The 21,790-nt window shown below is 36.8% G+C and overlaps 2 protein-coding genes across 10 annotated transcripts in view; one reads left to right on the forward strand and one right to left on the reverse strand.

The window, feature by feature from the left end:
- Positions 1–1,832: 1,832 nt before the first annotated feature.
- LOC128027805 (transmembrane protein 109) lies at positions 1,833–16,009 on the forward strand. Of its 5 annotated transcripts, XM_052615711.1 has the most exons (12): positions 1,833–2,003; positions 4,026–4,202; positions 4,281–4,378; positions 4,456–4,571; positions 8,594–8,729; positions 8,919–9,023; positions 9,480–9,584; positions 9,669–9,923; positions 11,069–12,058; positions 12,704–12,763; positions 14,459–14,561; positions 15,375–16,009. In XM_052615711.1, exons 9-12 carry the CDS (start codon positions 11,846–11,848, stop codon positions 15,743–15,745), a joined length of 747 nt encoding a protein of 248 aa, XP_052471671.1. In that variant the 5' UTR covers positions 1,833–2,003; positions 4,026–4,202; positions 4,281–4,378; positions 4,456–4,571; positions 8,594–8,729; positions 8,919–9,023; positions 9,480–9,584; positions 9,669–9,923; positions 11,069–11,845; the 3' UTR covers positions 15,746–16,009. The 5 variants fall into 5 exon arrangements, with proteins under 5 accessions (XP_052471671.1, XP_052471672.1, XP_052471670.1 ...); XM_052615712.1 differs by lacking the exon at positions 4,456–4,571; XM_052615710.1 differs by lacking the exons at positions 1,833–2,003; positions 4,026–4,202; positions 4,281–4,378; positions 4,456–4,571 and adding an exon at positions 4,689–5,171.
- Positions 16,010–18,321: 2,312 nt separating this feature from the next.
- Positions 18,322–21,790, reverse strand: part of LOC128027803 (CRACD-like protein) — a 48,189-nt gene continuing 44,720 nt past the window's right edge. For all 5 annotated transcript variants that reach the window (XM_052615708.1, XM_052615705.1, XM_052615706.1 and 2 more), the window contains 4 exons: positions 20,637–21,783; positions 19,735–19,859; positions 19,345–19,432; positions 18,322–19,051 (listed from right to left, as the gene is read on the reverse strand). In XM_052615708.1, the coding sequence (XP_052471668.1) occupies positions 18,888–19,051; positions 19,345–19,432; positions 19,735–19,859; positions 20,637–21,783 (1,524 nt within the window). In that variant the 3' untranslated portion in view covers positions 18,322–18,887. The remainder of the gene's footprint in view (positions 19,052–19,344; positions 19,433–19,734; positions 19,860–20,636; positions 21,784–21,790) is intronic.

Here is a 21,790-nt window from a genome sequence, read left to right on the forward strand (position 1 = left end):
TTTTATTTGTGTACAAAAAGTATTCTCGTCACGTCATAATGTTACGATTGATGGCAGATGGACTATTCTGATGATGTCTTTCATCCTTTTCTAGACCTTGACAGTGTAAGTTGGTAGTCTATGGGACAGTCACAAGCCTCCCGGTTTTCATCCAAAGTATCTTAAATTGCGTTCCGAGGACGAACGAAGATTTTACAGATTTGGGACGACATGGGGGTAAGTGATTAATGACAAAAATAGTCATTTTGGGAGGGGGAGGGGGATCGCTTTAACAAACTTGTCTGATTTCCATTGACATCGGTCACAAACAAGTGCTGGTGGTGGAGAATTATATCAACAGCAGTTGATGAAATCATTTTGGCAGACAGACAAGACGTGGTCTGATGAAAGGGTTTGAGCAGTCAGGCCATTGATAAACTTGCTGCACGATGAATACAAAGACGTGCACTGATGCACAGACACTTTGATGTAAGAGAGCAAAAGTCGAGGAATTTCACCACATGAACTCTGTATTCAAAGGCAATAGTAACAAATGCACGCTCAAGGACAGAGTCCAGTTTGTGCACAGAGCGTGACATTTAATTGCAATGACGGAAGTCTTTGAGTCAAAATACACACACACACAAACACACACACACACATAAAGGTTGGACAAAATCATGTACAAATTTAAATAAATATTAAAATAATGTAAACACACAGTAAACAGCTTTTAAATTCCACCACTTGAATATTGTGCATAAGAACATCTGCCAGTTGCTTCAGAGAAGCAGCTTTGAAAGACTGTTCTTCAAACACCAACATTTGGGCTGTAAAGGTTACAGATGCTCCTGCTAAACAGGCCAATTTGATTTTAAAAATGATCGTTTTGGAAGTCAAACAAGTCACCCGTTACACCAAATGTACAGTATACACTGCTGAACACAACCTACAGTAATAGTACAAACTAGAGAATGATTTTTACTGTAGTTTAAAAGTTATAATGCATCTAATGGGTAAAATATAAGAACAAGCTAATTATAACAGCATCATTACTTCAGTCTTTAAAATAACCCATTTGAATATATTTTGAAAACATAATTTACTCATGTGATGTAAAGCTGCATTTTCAGCTTCATTGCTCGTGTCACATGATCCTTCAGAAATCATTCTAATATGCTGAATTGAAAATACTTAATGTTTAATATTTTTGTGGAAACCCTGATATATATATATATATATATATATATATATATATATATATATATATATATATATATATATATATATATATATATATATCAGGGGGTAAGTTGTGGCCTAGTGGTTACAGAGTTTGACTCCTAACCCTAGGGTTGGGGGTTTGAGTCTCGGGCTGGCAATACCATGATTTAGGCACCGAACCCCAAACTGCTCCCCGGGCACCGCAGCATAAATGGCTGCTCTCTGCTCCAGGTGTGTGTTCACTGCTGTGTTTGTGCACTTTGGATTGGTTAAATGCAAAGCACGAATTCTTCACCATACTTGGGTGTATGTCACTTCACTCATATATATTATTATATATATATATAATTTAGATTCTATATATTTAGTTTATTAAAGTGATGAATAGAGTGATGAATAAAGAAGACAGCCTTTTTTATTTAATCTGATCTATTTGTATGCCCCAGAATTAATGCAATAAAAAGAGCATTCATGCAGATTTGTATTGTGAGGAGTTTTTAAAGCGCTAGACCTGCAGTCAGTCCTTCCGCCGTGCGGCGGCGCTGCAGTTCTCGTGTCTCCAGCAGCAGCAGCAGAAGAAGAGAAGAAGAAGTTTATTGTTTTGTGTATTTATCGGTTATATTTTGTTGTTATGGGAAAAATAACTCTAAATCTCTTTAGTTCTGAACTGTGAACCTGATTTCTGAATCTGGGCCCTAATCAGTTGGTTCCCACTGACACTGTATTTCCTTCTTTCAGGAAGAACAAGATTTTAAAGCTCTGCATATAAAAAAAAACAGGAAGCGCTTGACCAAAGACAGGTAGATACTACCTCTATATTCATATTTATGTATGATGTTACAATTTTTTTTATTGCTATTTCAAAGAGCCTAAATGCCTTTCTTTTGACATTTCTATTAATCAAAGAATCCTTAAAAAATGTCACTTTTTCACATCTCTGATTTCTGAAGGATCATGTGACACTGAAGACTGAGTAATGATGCTGAAAAATCACAGGAATAAATTATGTTTTAAAATATATTCAAATTAGTTATTTTTGAATTGTTAATTTAATAATATTTCACAATATTACTGCATTTTTGAACAGATAAATGTAGTCTTAAAGTATAGTCTTTTCAAAACATTCTTTATCGACCCCAAACCTTTGAATGCTCTTTATAGTGTTTTATCTCACTGTTATTGTAGTACATTGTGATTTCCCTCTGAAACCGTGATCCAGACGTAGACAAGCAGACACAGACGGTTGTGTGGCTGTAGGGATTGAGGATGAACTGAGAGAGAGTTGAGAAAAAAATGGTTTCTCACAAACCAAATGTCACAGTCTTAGTTTGGGGCCTCAGACACAACCTCGGTCCACTGAAAAAATATTACAGGTCATAATTGATCACAGATCAGCACGGTGTCTTCATATTACAAAAGTGTTGATTATCATTTTAATAAGTCTTAAATTCGAGGATAGAAAAACAGGAATCATGATACAGCTTAATGTGATAAATGAACTACAAGGGTGTGATTTAATAAAAGAAATGTGAGGGCTCCACATTCAAAGTTTTCAATGTCTGATCTGATTGAACTGTATTTTCACTGTTTTTTTATGTCAAATGATTTTCTATTTCTAACTGTTTTTAAATTCATTTTAAATAAGTACATTTTTAAATCATTTTCAAAGTTTTAAAATTGCTTGTTTTATTCTTGTTATTATTTTTCTTTTTTGACTATTTTACTTTCTTTTATGTTAAGCACTTTGAATTACCATTGTGTACGAAATGTGCTATATAAATAAACTTGCCTTGCCTTGCCTATATAAAAGTCATTTCATGTCCTTCATTATGCATGAAATCTTTTTTTTTCTGATTATTATTATTATTTTAAACGCAATATAGTTTTTTCTAATATTGCCAAATAATATTTTTTATTGTTTTCAAACAGATTATTATAAAAAACTTAAAAATAAAAATGAAAAGATCTTTTATAGAATTTTGTTTTATACTTTGTTTTATAATGTTTTTATTATTTAATTCATTTATATTGTATTTTGTACGACTATATTGTTTTTCTAATGTCTAGTCTTTGCCATGAAATAGCATGTGAAGCTGATGTGGTAATACATTTAAATTAAACTGTAAACACATTATTATATTATCAACAAAATCCAATACCAGTCAACATCAAATTTGTATGTATTGATATGTGACAAAACCAGTCTGAAGTCGCTGGGGTGTATTTTTTAGCAATAGCGACAAAAATTGTATGGGTCAAAATTATCGTTTTTCCTTTATGCCAAAAATCATTCGAGTAATAAATAAAGATCAGGTTCCATGAAGATATTTATTAAATGTCCTACTTTATATCAAATCTTAATTTTTGATTAGTAATACACATTGCTAAGATCCCAGATATTCAAACAGTTGTGTCTTGGCCAAATATCGTCTGAAAAATTGTATTTCAACATATTACTAAATAAACCAGTTAAAATATATATGCTTATATTAAATAAAACAGTATGCAGTATCTTAAACTGTTTTGCAGTTGGATACATATCCAAGCCTATTTAATTACGTAAAAGATTTGTATGGGCTTGTTTGTATGGACATATGCGATTAATTTATTTTGTGAAGGTCTTAAAAAAGTCAGGTCTTAAATTTGATTTCAAAAACTGCCAGCAGAGTCTGAACACTTCAATAAAATCAGCATTCACTCTGTTCACCTTCATTAAAATGGACAGCTTCTTTTTTATATTTTTTTGTTCAAGGCCAGATTTCTGTTTTTTTGTGTGGGTTTAGTGTTGCCTCCAACTCATTTTGTTGTAATGTTTGACTCAGGTCAACAGGGGGAGGTAGCGACCTGTTTTCTGGCCAGCAGCAGCAGTGAGGAGATAGACACAGAGCTGCAGGAGTGACTGGAGTCCAGCTGTAAACAGGCCAGACGTGTGGTCAAAATCTACGAGATCCTGAAGAACACAGTAGACCAGCTAAAGAAAGATATGGAGTGTGTGGCAGGTGACACCGACTCTACTCTTGTCTTAGCTTTCTGTTCATTCAAGCGTTTAACCTGCATTTTCTTGTGTCTTCCTTCAGATGCAGATGTCGCTGTGTGCCTCCTGACCAATGAGAATGAAGGGCTACTGCAGCTGACCGACAGTCTCCAGCAGAAGCACAGTCACATGACCAGCGAGGTTTGTGGTTGATTTGTTGACATTTTTATCTGGTAACCTTCTCATATTGAGTGTTTAGTTTGTCTGTGTATGTTGAGTCTCGTTTGCTGGCGGCTAATCGTGCTGATAACAGCATCAGCGAGCTGCATCATGTTCTCACTGAGGAGCTGCAGTGAGACACGGAGAAGATCAGACGGAGAGAGAACATGCAGAGGTGCTGGAAAGGATGAGTGGTTTTACTCTTCAAAGTCACTATGAAATAAAACAGATCCTTATCCTTCTTATAGGCAGTGTTGAATGGAAATTCTCCCTCTGTATTTTCTAAATGCATGTTATTGTATTATCTTATAGTGGTCAATTCATCAATGAATAGGGCTTGGGCACCGCGTTGCATTCTGGGACGTGGCGGTCCTGCTGGCAGCCTCTCGAATGTAAACATACAGCAATTCGAACGAGAAGAAGCAGAGTTGGGAGAAAGAAAATATGGTAAAATCGCGAAAAGGTTGTGGGATTTAAAGGGATATACAAAATAGGGATGTCAGGGACCGGTATGTGCACAGAATCGGAAAGATTAACGGTTTGGATCCATATGAAATTCCCAACAAATAGTGGAGTACCGACGGAGACTTGCTGCCACCCTTTTGCATTACAGATATCTTCGGCTACCTTGTTTGTTTTGTGAGCGCCTACACTTCAGAACAGTTCCGAAGCTACAAGTCATTGGAGTCTCATGTGCAGTTCACAAATGGATATGTTCAGGAGTTGCAGATCATAAAACCGGCAAACAGTATACGTTACAGTAATCTGGACAAAGGTAAGCTGCGCTACACCTTGCTGCTAGTTTGGTAAACGTCAGTGCTTACAACCAGTCACACATGTAATTACTTTTAACAAAAGTGTACTTAGAAGCTGTCAACCCTCCTGTTTTTATCCGGGATTCTCACGTATTTGAGCTCTTTTCCCGCTGTCTTCCCGTTTTAGTATTTTCCTGTAAAATATCCCGCTAGCCCTTCGATCGGACCTGTCAGTCTCTGTACTGTTGTCCTGTTACTACCCCTTGCCCTTCCAGCGAAACATATGTTTTCAAAGCATCGTTTGCTTACTTGAGAGAAACCTTAAGGCCAATTTATACTTCTGCGTGATGTTGGGCTTTTTAAGATAGCATGGTTGTTGTGAGAGCACGATTTCACGCCAATCTGTAACTAAAGTCACGTTAGACCTAGCTTCACAAATCGCTTAACGTTAGTTAATGCAACAGTTTTGTAGTACGACTTTTTGCTGTCAGCAGAGGGATAGCAACAAAAAGATGAATGTTGAAATTTCCCATATTTTGGATGAGTAACCCGAGAAATTTCCCTTATTTTCAATGTGAACATAAGCTATATAAATTAATATTCAGATGTTATGGTCTCCGTGGTCGCGCCTCCAAGCAGGAAAGCGGTGTAAAGTTAACCCATTCTCATTTTATTTTCCCCATGGCGCTATTACACCCCACAATACAGCAACGGTTTACCATGGTTGAAATAGATTTTTAATTCATCAAATTAAGACACACGGATGAGAGGGAGTATGTCTAAACACTGCACAGTAGTCCGAGTAGCAGTAAAGGAGGCTGTCAACGTGGTGGCCACGCCAAGTAATGACGTCACGACGCCCAAGCCCTATACGTTGATTTTATTAATATTTTTTGCTTGCATGGGATATATCATGGGACAGATTTTTCATAGCATTTAAAAAATATTTTACCGTTAAAAAAATATAAAAATTTCCAGTGTACTGTAATATTTCATCTTAGTCTTTCTTTTCGGCTGACATCGTCTTGGCCAAAAATAACCTTAACGAATAGCCAAACAACTATTTTAATTAAGAGTTAATTAATCAGTGGTCGACAGATATATCGGCCATGGCATTTTTCAAATATCGGCATCGGCCGATAAGTTTTTCTGCTTGGCTGATGTGTTCGTTATTTTGACGATGTGCATGACTTTTATTTTGACGGCGCTTAGAGCGGCAGCGTCTGAATACACATTACTCTCTCTTGTTCATAATCGTCGTTAACAGTTCTGTCTTATATGGATAGGAGTCTGTCTAATAATCAGATAGAATGGTTAAACAAAGAAATTAATGTGTACAGAAAGTATTAATAGAAAGGCAAACATTATAATACTTTCTCGTTTGCCGTCAGCATTAAAGAAATACACATCCAGCATGATCACATGTTCTCTGCATGACAGTCAGTCTGTGTGAATTGAATGCTTTATATTTAAACTTGTGATTTCAAATTATACTGCGCTTAATGCTTTTGGCCACTGTCAAATTCATGTCATTTTCTCTGTGTGCTGTATGTTAAATGAGGGTTACCCTGACTTTATTTGAAAAATATGATTCCCAGTGCACACAAACTTCCCGGAATACTGAGCCCCCTGTTGGTTATAGTGTTTACTTTTTTTTAAATTATATTTTTATTAAATATCTATTTATTTGTGAACTGTCATCTAAAGTATAAGTGTTTCTTTTACATTTCTTTTTTTTAATACATTGTCAAATGATTTCAACTTTGATAAATATTAATAATAATTTACAAAATTATATTGGCTATCGGCCCCCCCGCTTTCCAAGATATCGGCATCGACTGTCAAAAAAACGCACATTGGTTGACCACTATAATTAATGAGTGACGTGGTGTGGCCAAGTATGGTGTCCACTGCACAGAATCTGTGCTCTGCATTTAAGCAGTGAGTAGAGAACACACACACACACACACACACACAAACAGGGCGTGAACACACACCCGGAGCAGTGGGCAGCCATCCATTTAGGGGTTCGGTGCTTTGCTCAATCCTCTGGTGATTATTTGGACTTACAGATGCATCATATATATTTTTTCTCCATCTCTAGCATATGTACTCTACCATTCAAAAGTTTGGAGTCTTTAAGATTTTTAAGTCTCTAATGCTCAACAAAGCTGCATTTATTTGATCAAAATTTGAGGAAAAAAATCATAAGTCTCTTTTTGATCAATTTACTGGAATGTAGTTCTTTGTTAATTACTGTCAATAAATATATATCTTTAACCCATAAGTTATGAATGGTAATATTGTTGTATCTTTAATACTTGCTAGCCTGCTCAAACATATTGTTGACATTGCTAGAGCCTTGGCAAAATGATTAGAAAATGTTTTGTTTGTCATATAAAGGACAAACCTGAACACTGTTTTAACATCGAATCACACAATATGCAATCATCTCTTGTTAGTTTGAGACCTGCAGACGGTTTACCAGGAGAACAGTAACACGAAGGTAAAGCCCTCGAGACCACATACACCATTACCTTGTTAGATCCGTCTTATGCTTATTGTGAGGTTTGCCTCCTTCTCAGGCAATACCAGATTAAATCTGATGTTTAGAGGCAGTCAGCTGTTCAGCTCTTCAGAATGGAAAATTACAAACCCCACACATTCATATCTTGTCCTTGAAAGAAAGCTCCTTATCAGCTAACACTTGAAGACACAGATACTCTGGAACAGAGTGAAACACTCCTTTAGTATCTGTGGGATTTACTGCAGCTTCCCTGAATAAACACAGAGATTTGACATTATTAATCATTTTACAAAAGATTTTATAAAATGTTCTATTCATCAGATAATCCTGAATGCATTGATCGTAATAATAGATGTTTCTTGAGCAGCAAGTCAGAACATCAGAATGATTTCTGAAGGATCATGTAACACTAAAGACTCGAAGACTCAGCTTTGCATCACTGAAATAAATTACATTTAGAAGTGTATTCAAATAGAAAAAAGTGTTTTTAAATTTCATAATGTTTCACAATATTACTATTTTTACTCCAATAAATGCAGCCATGAGATCTTTTTTCTGGTGAAAAAAATCATACCGACCCCAAACTTTTGAACCGTAGTGTTGACGGGATTACGCTTTAAACTCCCAAAATTCAGAACCAACAGATATAAACACTCTTTTGCACCTGCATCCATTCTGCTTCTTAATTCTATAAAGAATCACAGATAACTTAGTGATTTTCCATTTATTGATTGTTTATTGTTTTTATTATTTTAACCATGCCTGCATGGTAGGCAATTTTTGTATTGGTACTGTGTGTGTGATTGTGTGTGATCTGTTATACTATCTGTTGCAAAATGAATTGCCCCATTGGGGACAAACAAAGAATTTGATTTGAAATTGAACTTGAACTTGACTTGTGTGTGTTTCTTTCAGAAAGACGAGGTATCCTTGCAGTGTAAGGTCCGTAGTGAAGTGATTCAGTTGGAAGACACGTTGGCACAGGTGCACAAGGAGTACGAGATGCTCAGGATCGAATATTAGCAGACATTAGCTGCTAATGAACAAGCAGGTAACCTTCCTCTGCTCTCTGTGTTGGTCTCTTTTTGATCGGATCAGGATTTGAATTGCCTGTATTACCCTCTGGTTCTTTTTCAGGCCCTATAAACCGTGAGATGAGACATCTGATCAGTACACTGCAGACTCATAACCAGCAGTTAAAGGGAGAAGTGATTGCTAACGTTTCTGTCCTCTCTTATAGCTGCGTGCTGAATGTGAAGGAGGAGACCATCTCCATCTGCCCCGACTGGTGATGTTACTGTGAAGACTGAGCCAGATAGCAGCTTCACCACACACAGCAGCGCTGGTACAGCCTCCGTTTTATCTTCACCTAGTGCTGTTTGCTAAGGTATTGCTTGTGCTTAAGGTCAGGGCTTTGAGCAAACTGCAAGGTATTAGACTTCTGTGCATATTTCTTCCTGCGCCATCTGTGTTACTGATATGAGTCATTTGTGCAGCTTGGACAGGTGTGCCGTGTTACTTTTCAAAATGGTCAATGAGTCTTGATGTGGCTTAATGCAATGGTCAAATAGCAAAGGCTTTAATTTAATAAGTATATGTGCTGGGAGTTTTCCAGTGAAGCGAGGAACTGTGTTCACTTGCACGTTCACAAGGTACAACAACACACAGTTGCATATGTTCTCATATATATGCTCACATATATGCTGTTTGTGTACGTGCAGCATGAATGTGATATACTTTGTGAATGAAAATGGCTATTTCAAAAAACTTGTTTAGCCTGATGTTTCTATTACTGCATTAGGAGGACATATCCAAAGTGCACAGGAAGATAGAGAAGGCCAAGAAACCTGCGGAGAACATTCAAAATGGAGATAAGATCCTGGATGATGAAATAAATTATTACAAGGTCATTTATGTTGATCATTGGTACGGGGGACCAGAAATATTTTAGTGTTCATGTCTTTGAAGGATCCTTTTTTCTGTGTTACAGGCCCGGTTGACGTGTCCATGCTGCAATTCACGTGTAAAGGACGCTGTTTTGATAAAGTACTTCCATGTGTTCTGTTTTGAGTGTGTGAAGACGCGCTTCGACACCCGTCAGAAAAGTGTCCAAAGTGCAATGCCGCATTTGGTGCCAATGATTTCCATTGCATCTACATCAAATGAGATTTATTATTCACTGTTTCTGCATCTGTTTGGTCCAGTTGCTCAACATCGGAGGCCGGAGCTTGTCCTGTATCTTTGGGTGAACATCAACAGTTTTACATTCCACTTGTTTTTTCTCTACAAAGACTTCCAGAATTTTCAGTAATTTTTGTACTGTCTAATTATTATTATTTTTTGACTGCCTGTAGTGATGGTTGTGCAAATGCTTTATTGAAGTCCATTAAAATATTGAAATTTATTGACAATTTTATGCTTTTGTTGAAGTTGTCACTTATATTTGATTTAGCTGAGGCTTAAAAAACTTTTAGAGTATATTCTTCTGGATTTATGTTAGATTAAGAATTTTGTTTAATGGCAATTCATAATTCAAACCATGTGTGGTTTAAACCTGCAACCAAGTTTCTTTTCATATTCTTTTAAAATTGAGAATGGTATGATTATAATTGAGGAAAGTCTATCAAGTTTATTATAACGTTTTAAGAAGTTAAGAAACAGTAGGCTAAATGAAAGGCTAAATGTAAATGTATTTTTAAAATCTCCTTTACCATTAAAAAAAACAATTGTAACTAGTAATCTGACTAGTAAAAAAAAAAAAGATTTTCTGTTATATTGTCCTTACATTGGGGTTAATTGCATGTTACATAGTTTACTTTTATTACTGTAATGCATTATGTAATGCCAAGTAATTACTATTATTTTACCTAGAGAAAGTAAGGGATTACACTTAATTTTTCTGTAAATTAATTAGTTACTTAATTGCATTAAAAAATAGAACGATAGTGAATTTAACAAGTTTAACATCAAGTTTAAAATGTTGTGTGTGTGTGTGTGTGTGTGTGTGTGTGTGTGTTTGACCTTGTCCCTTTAAATACTTTGGCCAGTTCAATAATAATTGAATGGGCTTTATATTATTTATTTGAATATTTAAAAGAGCAGATTCGTGTCTATTCTTGTTTTGTTTAAATGGTCGAGACAGTCTATGGTCGAGAAAGTAGTTAGTAATGCATACCCTTTAAAGAGAGTAATATATACAGTAATCCACTTACACTTGAAGATATAATTAGTTGCTATTAATTACTTTCGAGTATATTTTAATATATGATGAGACTTGTAGCCTACTTCAGTCATGTGCCAGTCGAAACGTTCATTGTGGCGCTTTAACTCTATATAAATTTGCGACTCACTAAAATTAAATTGTGTTCTCATATTTTTTTCTCTTTTCAGAAGTGTTCTTCAGAGCGAGGCTGTGTGAAAGCACGTGTCCGGGCGCGCAGATCCACGCACCTCGGGCGCTACTGTAAATCTAGTAAACAGCGCGCGATATCGCCTTTAATAAGTGCCAGCACCGTGTGAACGGGATTCGAGCAGGAATGCAGGAGGCGGGGGCATAACCTTATGTCTCTGTAGCCAAACAGCCGTATCTAAACTTTCCTCCCTCGTGCAGCCCGGAGCTCCTCACCCAACTCGCTATAATAAATTGTGTCTGCGCTCGGCAGAAAATAGACTTCTGCGCGTTTTTTAAAAACAGTTTTTGCACAAGAGTCAGGTCTCTAAATTAAAATCTTATTTTATCTGTATCGACTTAACGCTTTGTTGTACTTGTATGATACCATATACAGTCATCCAGGCGCTATTTTTAAGTGCCCTTGGCAAGCGCGTGCCAGACTGTTTGAGAACTTAATTTTAGTAACGTTAGTCTATTATACACGAGGAGCCCAGCATGACGTATGCCATCTAATTGTGTTTGTTCAGTTGGGTTTTGGTTTGCGTCTTGTTTTTTGACACGCATGAACTTAAATTTGCTTAGCTATGAACTAGGTTTAGTTTTGTCAGAAAAAAAAAACAGCAGTTGTATCTTACCCATATATTTATATAAATGTATTTTTTTCTAGGGTAATAATCCTGCTAGACATACTGACCGGCTATTTTTTTTTTATCACACATCGATTATTAAGTGTCTTTTTTCGGATCTTTCATTTGTGTTGATCCGGGTTTTTAAGGATGTCAGGTCACAACATTGCCTCGAGGAGCTCGGAAAAGCTGCTTTTCTTTGGGTTTCTGGTTCTGGTTCGTTCGGTCTTGTGTCACGGGTTTGCTGAGGAGTTCACCTCGGGCTCTTATGATTTTGGGTCTGTTATTCTGGAGCCTCTGGACGGGTTGAGAAAGTACGCGGAGTCCATTGTCGGCACCCATGCGATTGAGATTGGTGCTGAGGTAACTTTTTTGTTATTTGTGAAATTATATAATGTCTTATTCTGCACTTCCCACAGGAAAATGATGCTCTTTTTTGTTCAAAATATTCCATCGAGGCTTCTCTTTCAGTGCTTCCTTAGCAGAGGTCTTGATTATTTTTCATTGAAGTATAAACTTTGCCTCAGATGTTCCTACTGAAAAAACTGCCAAAAATGCAAGGTTTGATGATTATTCAATGAGTTGAGTTGATACTGAAATTCTGATGGCAGAGTTTTTTGGTGCTTTAGCAAATCTGAGCACTGAAACTAGAGGAGAAATATGAGATTTTTGTGTGTGTGTGTGTGTCAGGAGAAACATCTGAGAAGCTTGAGCCTCCCCATGTAAAACAAAGACATCTAGGAGAATCAATTGAGATTCTGACGAGATCTCGTTTATGATGGTTTACATTTTTTATATATAGCCTTCTGATCACTGGACCTCTACTTCTCTTATTCCCTAATACATGCTTATAATTGTGCCATTCACATTTCTCTCCCAACTCTTATCCCTCTCTCATGTTCCCTCTTGACTTGTTAACCATCTTTTAACCCTTTCCTCACCTCCACTCATCCTTTGCCCTAATTTCCTCTGCTTATGTCCTGCTCACCGAACCTCTCTTTGACCCAGAAAGCTGTTTTGTACCTTGACTCAGTGTTTGGCCCTGAGAACATCTATTCTGTTGCAATGGTAAGAACAAGTAAAAGTGTCAGAGCAGGACTTGATTTGTGTACTTGTTTTGACACGCACATGCTCGTCCTTGTAATGTTACCGTCTGTGTGAAAGCCACAACTGCTAGCGAGGGAAAATGCCAGAACAGGTGCGCAAGTGCTTGGTGGCTCACGCCTCGAATGGCAAACAATGCCGCTTTGTACAGTGATTATGTTCTTATTGAATTCCTGTATGAAGTCACACACACACACACACACACACACTGTTTCTGATCGCTCGTGTTCGTCCTTCACCAAATGAGGTGACCTTGTTCCTGAGAGTGTGTTTGATCACAAGTAGTGTATTTGTAATAGCTGTGCATGTCTGTGAGTGATAAAGTTAAGTGAGATGCCCAGCTGTCACTCTGGCAGTGTTGCTTGCGCATGCACACACACACACACACACACACAAAAACACACATACACAGAGACTGCTCAATTTGTATCGTGACGTACTCTTACACAAATAGTGTTAAAGATTATTGCCTGCCTCTTTAGCCTATCAAACTGGATCCCAAACTTGCAAGTTTGCGACCTTTTGAACAGAAGTCTTCTGAAGTGAGGCTCTGTGTATCTGACTTGCTGTTTTCAGAAAGTCATTTCAACTCATCCCTCCATATGTTAAAACATGAAAAATATATGTAAAAAAAATCATAGTTAATGCACTTACAGTGGAAATATGGCATCCTGGAAGGTTAAAAACCAGAAATGCACAGCACAATGTCTTTTGAAACTCTTACATTTATTGATTCATAAAAAAATGTATTTGAGCTGTAAAGCTGTCCAAATTGTTGTCTGGAGTTGTTCTAAACTGTAAAAAAATAAATAAAAAAAATTAAGAGATGAACAAAGTACCACATTAAAACTTACTATTATCAACAAGGAAATGCATATTCCCAACAAGATTCGAAATGATTCATTTGATATCATTAGCTAAACTGAAGTATAACTACTTTAAATGTGTAAGTATCATTATATTATCTATATATTTTCAATATAATTATTAATTTAATTATTATGCATCTTTTGAGGAGTATAAAGGGGTGTAAAAATGTCAGGGTTGTACAAATGTTCTGAGATCAGAATGAAAATTAAAAGAATATAAAATGTGAAAGGAAAACCATCTTAAGTAGGTTGGTATAAAAGTTATTATTTCTCAGAAAAATGTTAGTTGTGAAGCATATCTGGAAAAATCTTTTTCTGCAGTCAAAAGACACATGAAATGTTTATTCCACCCTATTAAAAACTGATACGCCTATATTTTTGTTATGCTAACTATTATGATCATATAGTTTTGTCATTTTTCTTGCTGTCTGTGATTCCATCAGAACAGAACTGTGCCTCATAATAGCTTACGGTCTACTGTTATGTTACAGTGCCCCAAAAATACATACATTGTTAGTGCATTTATGATTTTTGCAAGCTGCAACCAACAGCATGTCACATATGCTGCCTATAGAATTTGCATTGATTCCGCAACATTGCTTTAATTAAATTTTGTGTATTGTGTGGCTCTTGTCAGTCAGTGTTGGTTAAAGATCAGCTATGGCCAGAGATCTATGAGTTGAGTTCATATATAGAACACCCTTGGAAAAACAACAATGCACACTACATAGGCACATTCTGGAGTCGAATCACTTTTTTCCCCTTGTTTTTTTTTTCTTCTTTTCTTTAGTTTGTCGAAATGTTGCTGAAGTTTGTTGCTGAAGGAGCTGCCAGTGGACTGAATGTCATTGCTGTGTATGTATCTGAGATTCTCAGAGCTACAGGAGTGAACGGTGAGTAAAGTTGTCTCTCAGGTGTTAGAACTAAATCTAAATATTAAAAAAACTCGTCGAGCTCATTACTCTTCTGAGTACTAACACTGCAGCCGAAGGGCTCTTCATAGCAGTGACGATGAATAAAACTATAAAGCTTTAAAGGGGTGGTTGATTGCAATTTCACTTCTTTAGTTAGTTTGTAATGTTGCTGTTTTGAGCATAAACAATCTGCAAAGTTGCAGCGCTGAAAGTTCAATGCAAACGGAGATATCATCTTTTAAAATTCGGACAGTTTAATGCCTACAAAAACAGCTGGTAAGGGACTACAACAAGCTTCTTCCCAGGTCCCTTACATCACAAACCCAGATAAACCCCGCCCCCAGGAACATGCAACAAAGTGGGCGAGGCAGTGCTGTGCTGCTTTAGAGAAGAGGAAGAGAAAACTAGGGGTGCACGTAAAAATCTGTGCATATATAAATCACGATTCTGATTTCTGAATGGATACACAATTATCAAAACCAATGTTAATTGAAATAATCAAGGCGTTTGTCAGAGAATGGACAGATCGGTGCAGAATAAAGGTAAATCATGTGAAAAATATATATTTTTTTTTTGCATGGGGTTTGTGACAAAGAAATTAATCTGACAAAAATACCTGTTGTTGCAAATGGAAAACTAACGACATGGACAACACTGATGAAAATTGTCAAGTTAATTCTAACAACATAACACCCCTAACTGGACAGGAAATCACCACTCACATTTTCTTCTGAAAATGCTTCACCCAATTAACATACAATCTTTTTTTCTTTCTGTTTGTTTTATTCATAGAGACCGTATCGGTGCCTCATTTCACTGCTGAGGGCGTTTCTGCTGTGACCAAGTGGGCTTTGCTGGCTCTGATCGCTTACTGGCTCCTGTCCTTGTTGCTGCGAGTCACCGTGATGCTTGTAAAGAGAGTGTTTTGGCTGATTAAAGCGGTTGTGGTGTTGTGGCTGTTTGTGCGGATCATCGGTGACCCCGCTGCCTCCAATGAAGTCACTACAATGAGACTGATTTTACTTGTGCTCACCTGTGCTGTGTTTGGAGTCGCTACGAGCAGCGGCGGTGGGACAGGAGGCAGTCTGGAGAGCCGGATGAGCAAACTGGAGGGACAAGTCAAAGGGCTGGAAAAGATGAAAATGAGCAGCAATGGGCAGTAATGAGCAGCTTAAAACAAGCATATGGACTCATGACTACAGGGAGATGAGGACTCAGGGATGACGTGTTTAATGCAACTCAAAACAGCCTTAGGTATTAATATCTGATTTTGCCAGTTCTTTCTTGTTTTAAATACATTTCATAGTTAATTGGGCCATGGAGACTACTCCCATATAGTTTTTTTTGTAAATTGTAAAGCAAAAAGAAAGAACTTCATCCCACAGCTCTTTGAATTTCATGTGGTACCATTAAAATTCTCGATTGTTTCGTGTTGCCTGTTTCTTTGAGACTGTCATTGCATGGACACACAGATGACTTCAGTTCAGCTGCTCACACTTGCAACAACGGTAATAATACAAAAGCAACTGGATGAAGGCTTTGTTTTGGAAACATGTAGATATGTGTCTATGGCAGTATTTAGAAACTTTCTGACTGGACTAGACATTTTAATGTACTCCAACCTTATCTGTTACAATCAACAGACGATGAAATCAACTGCAGGCAGCAGATCCTTTTCCTGTTAAAGAGCCCAAACTCTGAAACAATCTCCTAGGTAAAATATTAAGAATAATAAGATAATATTACATATAATTTGTATATATTTGCAAATGAGTAGCAGTGATACTATGTACAACGTTTGCAACTTAATTAGAAGCACCACAAAAATAAATTGTGTCATCTGTTATAGGGACTACTGAACAGACATTTAGAAGTTGATTTGAAAATACAAAGTATTGAAAATAACTATGACGCTCTGTAAACACTTGCATTTTTACAACACTGTAAGTGTGTCCCATAAGGTAATGAAAAGTCCTACGCACATTGGTCTTCATGCTCACTTGAACCAAACACAGGAAATCAAATTTTATGAGAGAAAGTTGACTTTTATTAAAAGGGCAGATCATGCTGATCTGAATAAATAACGCTAATATTTGCCCAAGGCTGGGTTTGCTATGATAACATTTTTGTCCTTATAGCCTAAACAGCTCAGAAATATATTTGGACAAAATTTCATATCATAAAACAGAAAAGTGTTGAAAATGCTATTAGACACAATCTATTAACCTTTCTGAACCAATAACCATCTGGTGCCAAAGTGATTTTTGGATGTAAGAAGTCATTTATTGTCGTGGAAATCTACTGATGTAAAAAAGATGAGAGAGAGTGAATAATTAACTTTAATTAAAGCAAGTAGGGAAGAAGTGTAGTAAACTCAAATGAGCATGCTGACTTAACAATGAAATTACACTTCTTATAGAGACGAGGAGTTTCAAATATAGAAACGTCACGTGTTTGTGATTTTCGTTATTGTGATTGATCCAGTAGATGGCGCTACTCTGACATCGTTTACAATCGCTAGCACTCGTTTCTCAATATAAAACACTTTTTCTAAACTCTTTACGGATTTCTCCTGACTTTCAGATTGGCACAGAAGATAATTTCACTGTCAGAACGAACTAAAACTACCAAAAGACTACATACAAGTCTCAAATCAAGTCATTCTCCCATAACACTAGCAAAGCTTGTCACTTAACCAACACTCAGAAAATAATGGCATAAACTAGCCTACCAACGACTACAGCGTTTTCTTTTGTAATATCTCTTTACAAAACAAGAATGAGACCACTCTACTGATGAGAATTCACTTCAAGCATATGTTACTATGTTTACTTTGCAGTACTCTTAAATTTCCTTTTGTTTTAGATGACAATGAAATTGAGTGTAGCCTAGGAGTTAATCTAGCCTATATCTATGATACTATTTCATGTTTTAGGTTTAGAATATATTTCAGTGTGGTTTAACTGTAGACATATTGCAAATTTCTCTTATTCAGATTTGAATTATGAAGTTTAAGTATGAGAACATGAAAACTGGCTAAAGTTTTGGCCGTGTTTGTGTCCGAGTGAGAAAATAATTAATATCAGTCATATTCAGTTGCCACTATTTTGTTCCAAATGTTCCCTTTTGAAAAACAAAGTTACTTGAGTTTAGCATGTGTAAAAGTCCAATAAACAGATTTTTCCACCTTGTAGGTATTTTAACTTGCCACCTTATTAAACAAATGTAACATAAATAAGCGTAAATAACTTTTGTCAACATTTAAAATATATTGTTTTATTAAAGAAATAATTCACCCATAAGCAAAAAACGACTCAACCTAAAGCCATTCAAGATGTAATGAGTTTGCTTCTTCCAAACAGCTTTCTGACGGCACCCATTCACTGCAGAGCATCCACTGGTGAGCAAGTGATGCAATGCTACATTTCTCCAAATCTGTTCTGAAATATTTCTTATTATGTAAAAGCATTGTTGTTCATTCAAATGATTAGAAATGTCAAAACATTAAGTGAAGGAACATGTACTAATTATTTTAAAATATTTTTGCATTATTATTATTATTTTGTCTCAGCACATGTTGGGTTTTGCATAAAAAATACTTGATGGTTTAATGTTATCTTTTACAATGACATTTATAAGCATTAAATACTACCTGGATACAATATTTGATAACAAACGATACTACAACGATGAAGAAGCAGAAATGAATGAAAAATTTATATAAAAGGAAGGAAATCGGTTTCGGTGGATGGACAAAATAAGCATGGCTCCATTTTTATTATTTTTCTTGATTATTTGTACTTCAAATTTTATGTACAAGTCACAAAACTGTGCACGTAAATACAAAAATACATAAAACATACAAGAGTGAGATAAATAAATACAAAGACACCTTCAGCTCCATTCATGATAACTGTGTTACTAACGTTAAAGACTATAACAGAACATAGCGAAGTTACTTAATAAAGAGCAGCCCTTAATAAAAACACAGCTTTGACGGCGGCTCATCTTCAAATTTTTTTGCATTTTTTTTTCTTTTTGTATGCAAAACTTGTTAGGATGTTTTTCCTCAGTTTGAAGCATTCTGAACTCTGACCTGTGTCTGTTTGAAAAAAATGTAAATGTCTTTTGTTGCAAACCAAATTACAAATGCAACGTATTACCCATAAGCCCCGGTCTACTGTGCATCCGTCTCCTTTATGACGTCAAAAAACATAAATGACACTGGGCTGATTAAGCAAAGTTTTGTTCATGTGTATGTAAATATAGAGGAGGATTATGCAGTCGATATGCCAGCTGGGCTTCTCACTGAACAATCTGGGGCATTTCGCTCCACGCTTTGGACTTCTTCTTAGCGAGAGCCAGCCAGGGAGGCTCATCTTGGGCCAGGGGTGCAGCGGACGGGTTAGCACTTCTCTTATTTTCCTTCTCAACCATGGATGAGTTGTTCAGTTCAAGGGAGCAGAACACTGTTCATTCAAAAACAATGGAAAACAGCTTAAGAAAAAGTACTTCATGATTGTAGCATTCACATTAAATAATACGAAATTTAGACAGTTACAATACATATCCGCTAGGGGGCAGACACTGACATTAAATCCCTTTTCATTCTGTGTTTAAAACATAACCTCATGCTATTAAAAGATTAAAACCGTATTTTGTGACTTTGCAGGTCATTGCACTTTCATGCCCAAACAGAACAAACCTAAATCCAGAAAAGCTTTGCAATGTTCGCAAATGACACTAATGGAAAGATTGTTACCTTGTAAAGGTGAACACGGCTGTGTCAATTGTTCTTTAACGATTGGATTTGATAAAGTGGATGGAGAATCCTGGCTTTTAACGTCCCCCTGAGAACAAGTCGACACATTTTAGAAATGAGGGAAAATAAACAATATTTGTGAAATGAACACAAAAGATCCATGAAGGAATAAAACATTTGTTGCATCGGCTAAAACAAATTATCACAAAAAAACTTGATTTAGTGTTCGTTTCATTTCACCTCATTACATTTTCCCAAGCTGCAACATGCAGAGATGACTACACGTGTGAAGATGATTGTGCTGTTGCTTCATGATGCTCAGACACAGTCTTCAAACGGGCAAGATTTGACATGACATATTTGTTCATTATATAAAGGAAGCGCACAAACCTGCGCGGGAAGTTTCTCTGGAGAGTTTTCTGGCGAGTTCTCGATGAAGTTCCTCTGCTTCTGTCTGGCCACAGAGATCCAGCTCGGAGACTCGGTGCTACCGACAGATATTCTTCCCACGGTGTCTGAAAAAGCACAAAAAATTTGCTTCATATTATTTTTAAGACACGTTTTTTTGGCTGACATAAAACAGAAAAATAAAAAACTATGCTAAATAATGCCCTGTATTATATACAGTATTTTTCTAAATATTCATTTTTGCTCTGTAATATCATATTATTTAAGTTAAATGCATTGCAAATTCCATTAAAATTAAATTTGCATTAAATTTAACCTACAAATAAATGCCAAAACACAAATAATAACAAAAAAATATTTTCTTAATGCACTATATATATATAAAAAAACCTTAATGCACTATAAAGCAGTATACTGTATATATTGCAATTGTCCTATTTTATATAGCAAAATATATAATTATTCAATAATACATTTTATAATTGAACAAAATGTTAAATTATTAAAATAATTCGTATTTTGTCCTGTTTTACAGTACAAATGTGCTGAACATCCCTACAAGATAAATGAACACTAGAAGTAAAATATTTGTTTTTCAAAATTTTATTTTATATATCTTTTTATATTTACATTTTTAATGATCATTTTAATTACATATGTAATAAAATAATTAAATTTACAGGAAGAGTATAGCATGATAAAAAAAAGTGACATAAGACTTTTTAAATGACTTTATAATTAACTTTCTTTTTCCAAATAGTTTTGAAGATTTTAAATTTTTTTTTTCTGGAAAACAAGACAAAATACTGATTGCAAATTTGAAATATATATAATAAATATTTGCATATCTATACACATAATCAGCTTTTTAAGAATAGAGGTACCTGGGTTTTTCCTGGCCGACATCACAGTGTCTAATAACAGATCGGGCTTCTTTGGCAGGATGGGCTTCCTGCTGCTCTGCTCACGGTCCGGGGTCTCCTGCGCCCCTGAAGACTGCACGGGGGTCCAAGCTGATTCTCCATCTAAACCAAAGCGGTGCGGGACTGGAGTCTTTCTCAAACGCACTCCAAACGGGTTCTCTGGGCTCGTCTCTGCTGGGGAACTCTGAGCTCGGGCTGCTTTGGGCAGTTCTTCTTTTACAGGAGTGATGAGTTCAGATGTTTGTGGAGGTTCATCAGAAGCATCAGTCTCTGGTGGCACCGGTGAAGTGGTCTGGGACTGTTCTTGGGCGCCTTCAGAAGTCATTGACCTTTGCCACGCAGGGGTGATGGTGAACCGAGGTCCAACCTCAGAGATTCTCCCCAGTTCTCCTGTAGGCGACTCAAAAACTTGCTGGTCTTGCTGCTCAGAAACGACCTCAAGGTCTTCTGAAGACACGTCCTGAGGCTCACCAGACACATCAAGCATGTCGGACTCAGGCTCCTCTTCCTGTTCCACAGGAGACATCAATGCATCGGAGAACTGAGAATGGAGAAGCGGACTCTCTAGCACAGGACACACAGTCGACAGAAAGACCTCGACAGGTGGAGCTTCAGAGGCTTCAGGCTCATCACTGACCTCATCATCTCTGACTGTGGGATCAGATTCAGGAACGTTCTCCACAGCTGATTCTCTTTGGTCCCCTGAAGTCTCTTCTTTCTCAGGCTCTAGAGAATCTGTCTGACCTCCAACATCATCAGTAGAGTCCTCCCTTTTCTCAGGTTCCACCGCCGTCATTTCATCATCTTCATCTCCAGCGTCTTGGGATTCGATCTCCATTTCAGCTTCATCCTCAACCGCATCTTCATCTTGTTCGGTCACATTTACTGCGAAAGCGTTTGGTGATGTTCCTAACTCTTGGTCTTCCTCGTCTGCTTGTGTCTGTACATCAGCAGACTCTGGCACCTCCAGCTGCTCCTCTTCCTCTGAAAGCGAGTCTGGCAGAGGAGCCTTCTCCTCGGGGGTCACCATAGGCTCCGAGGAATCGAGAAGATCTTTGTTGTCTTCCTCAAGCCGAGAAACTGCGCTCTCACTATTTATGTATTCCACCTACAAA

This window comes from Carassius gibelio, chromosome A14 (assembly GCF_023724105.1).
Source record: "Carassius gibelio isolate Cgi1373 ecotype wild population from Czech Republic chromosome A14, carGib1.2-hapl.c, whole genome shotgun sequence".
Lineage (NCBI taxonomy): Eukaryota > Metazoa > Chordata > Actinopteri > Cypriniformes > Cyprinidae > Carassius > Carassius gibelio.

What these genes read in the sequence shown, in the direction of transcription:
- LOC128027805 (XM_052615711.1), top strand. Translation starts at nt 11,846, where the DNA reads ATGTCAGGTCACAACATTGCCTCGAGGAGCTCGGAAAAGCTGCTTTTC. An exon ending in CGATTGAGATTGGTGCTGAG is followed by an intron (nt 12,059 to 12,703) that starts GTAACTTTTTTG and finishes TCTTTGACCCAG; the next exon opens with AAAGCTGTTTTGTACCTTGA. An exon ending in ACATCTATTCTGTTGCAATG is followed by an intron (nt 12,764 to 14,458) that starts GTAAGAACAAGT and finishes TCTTTTCTTTAG; the next exon opens with TTTGTCGAAATGTTGCTGAA.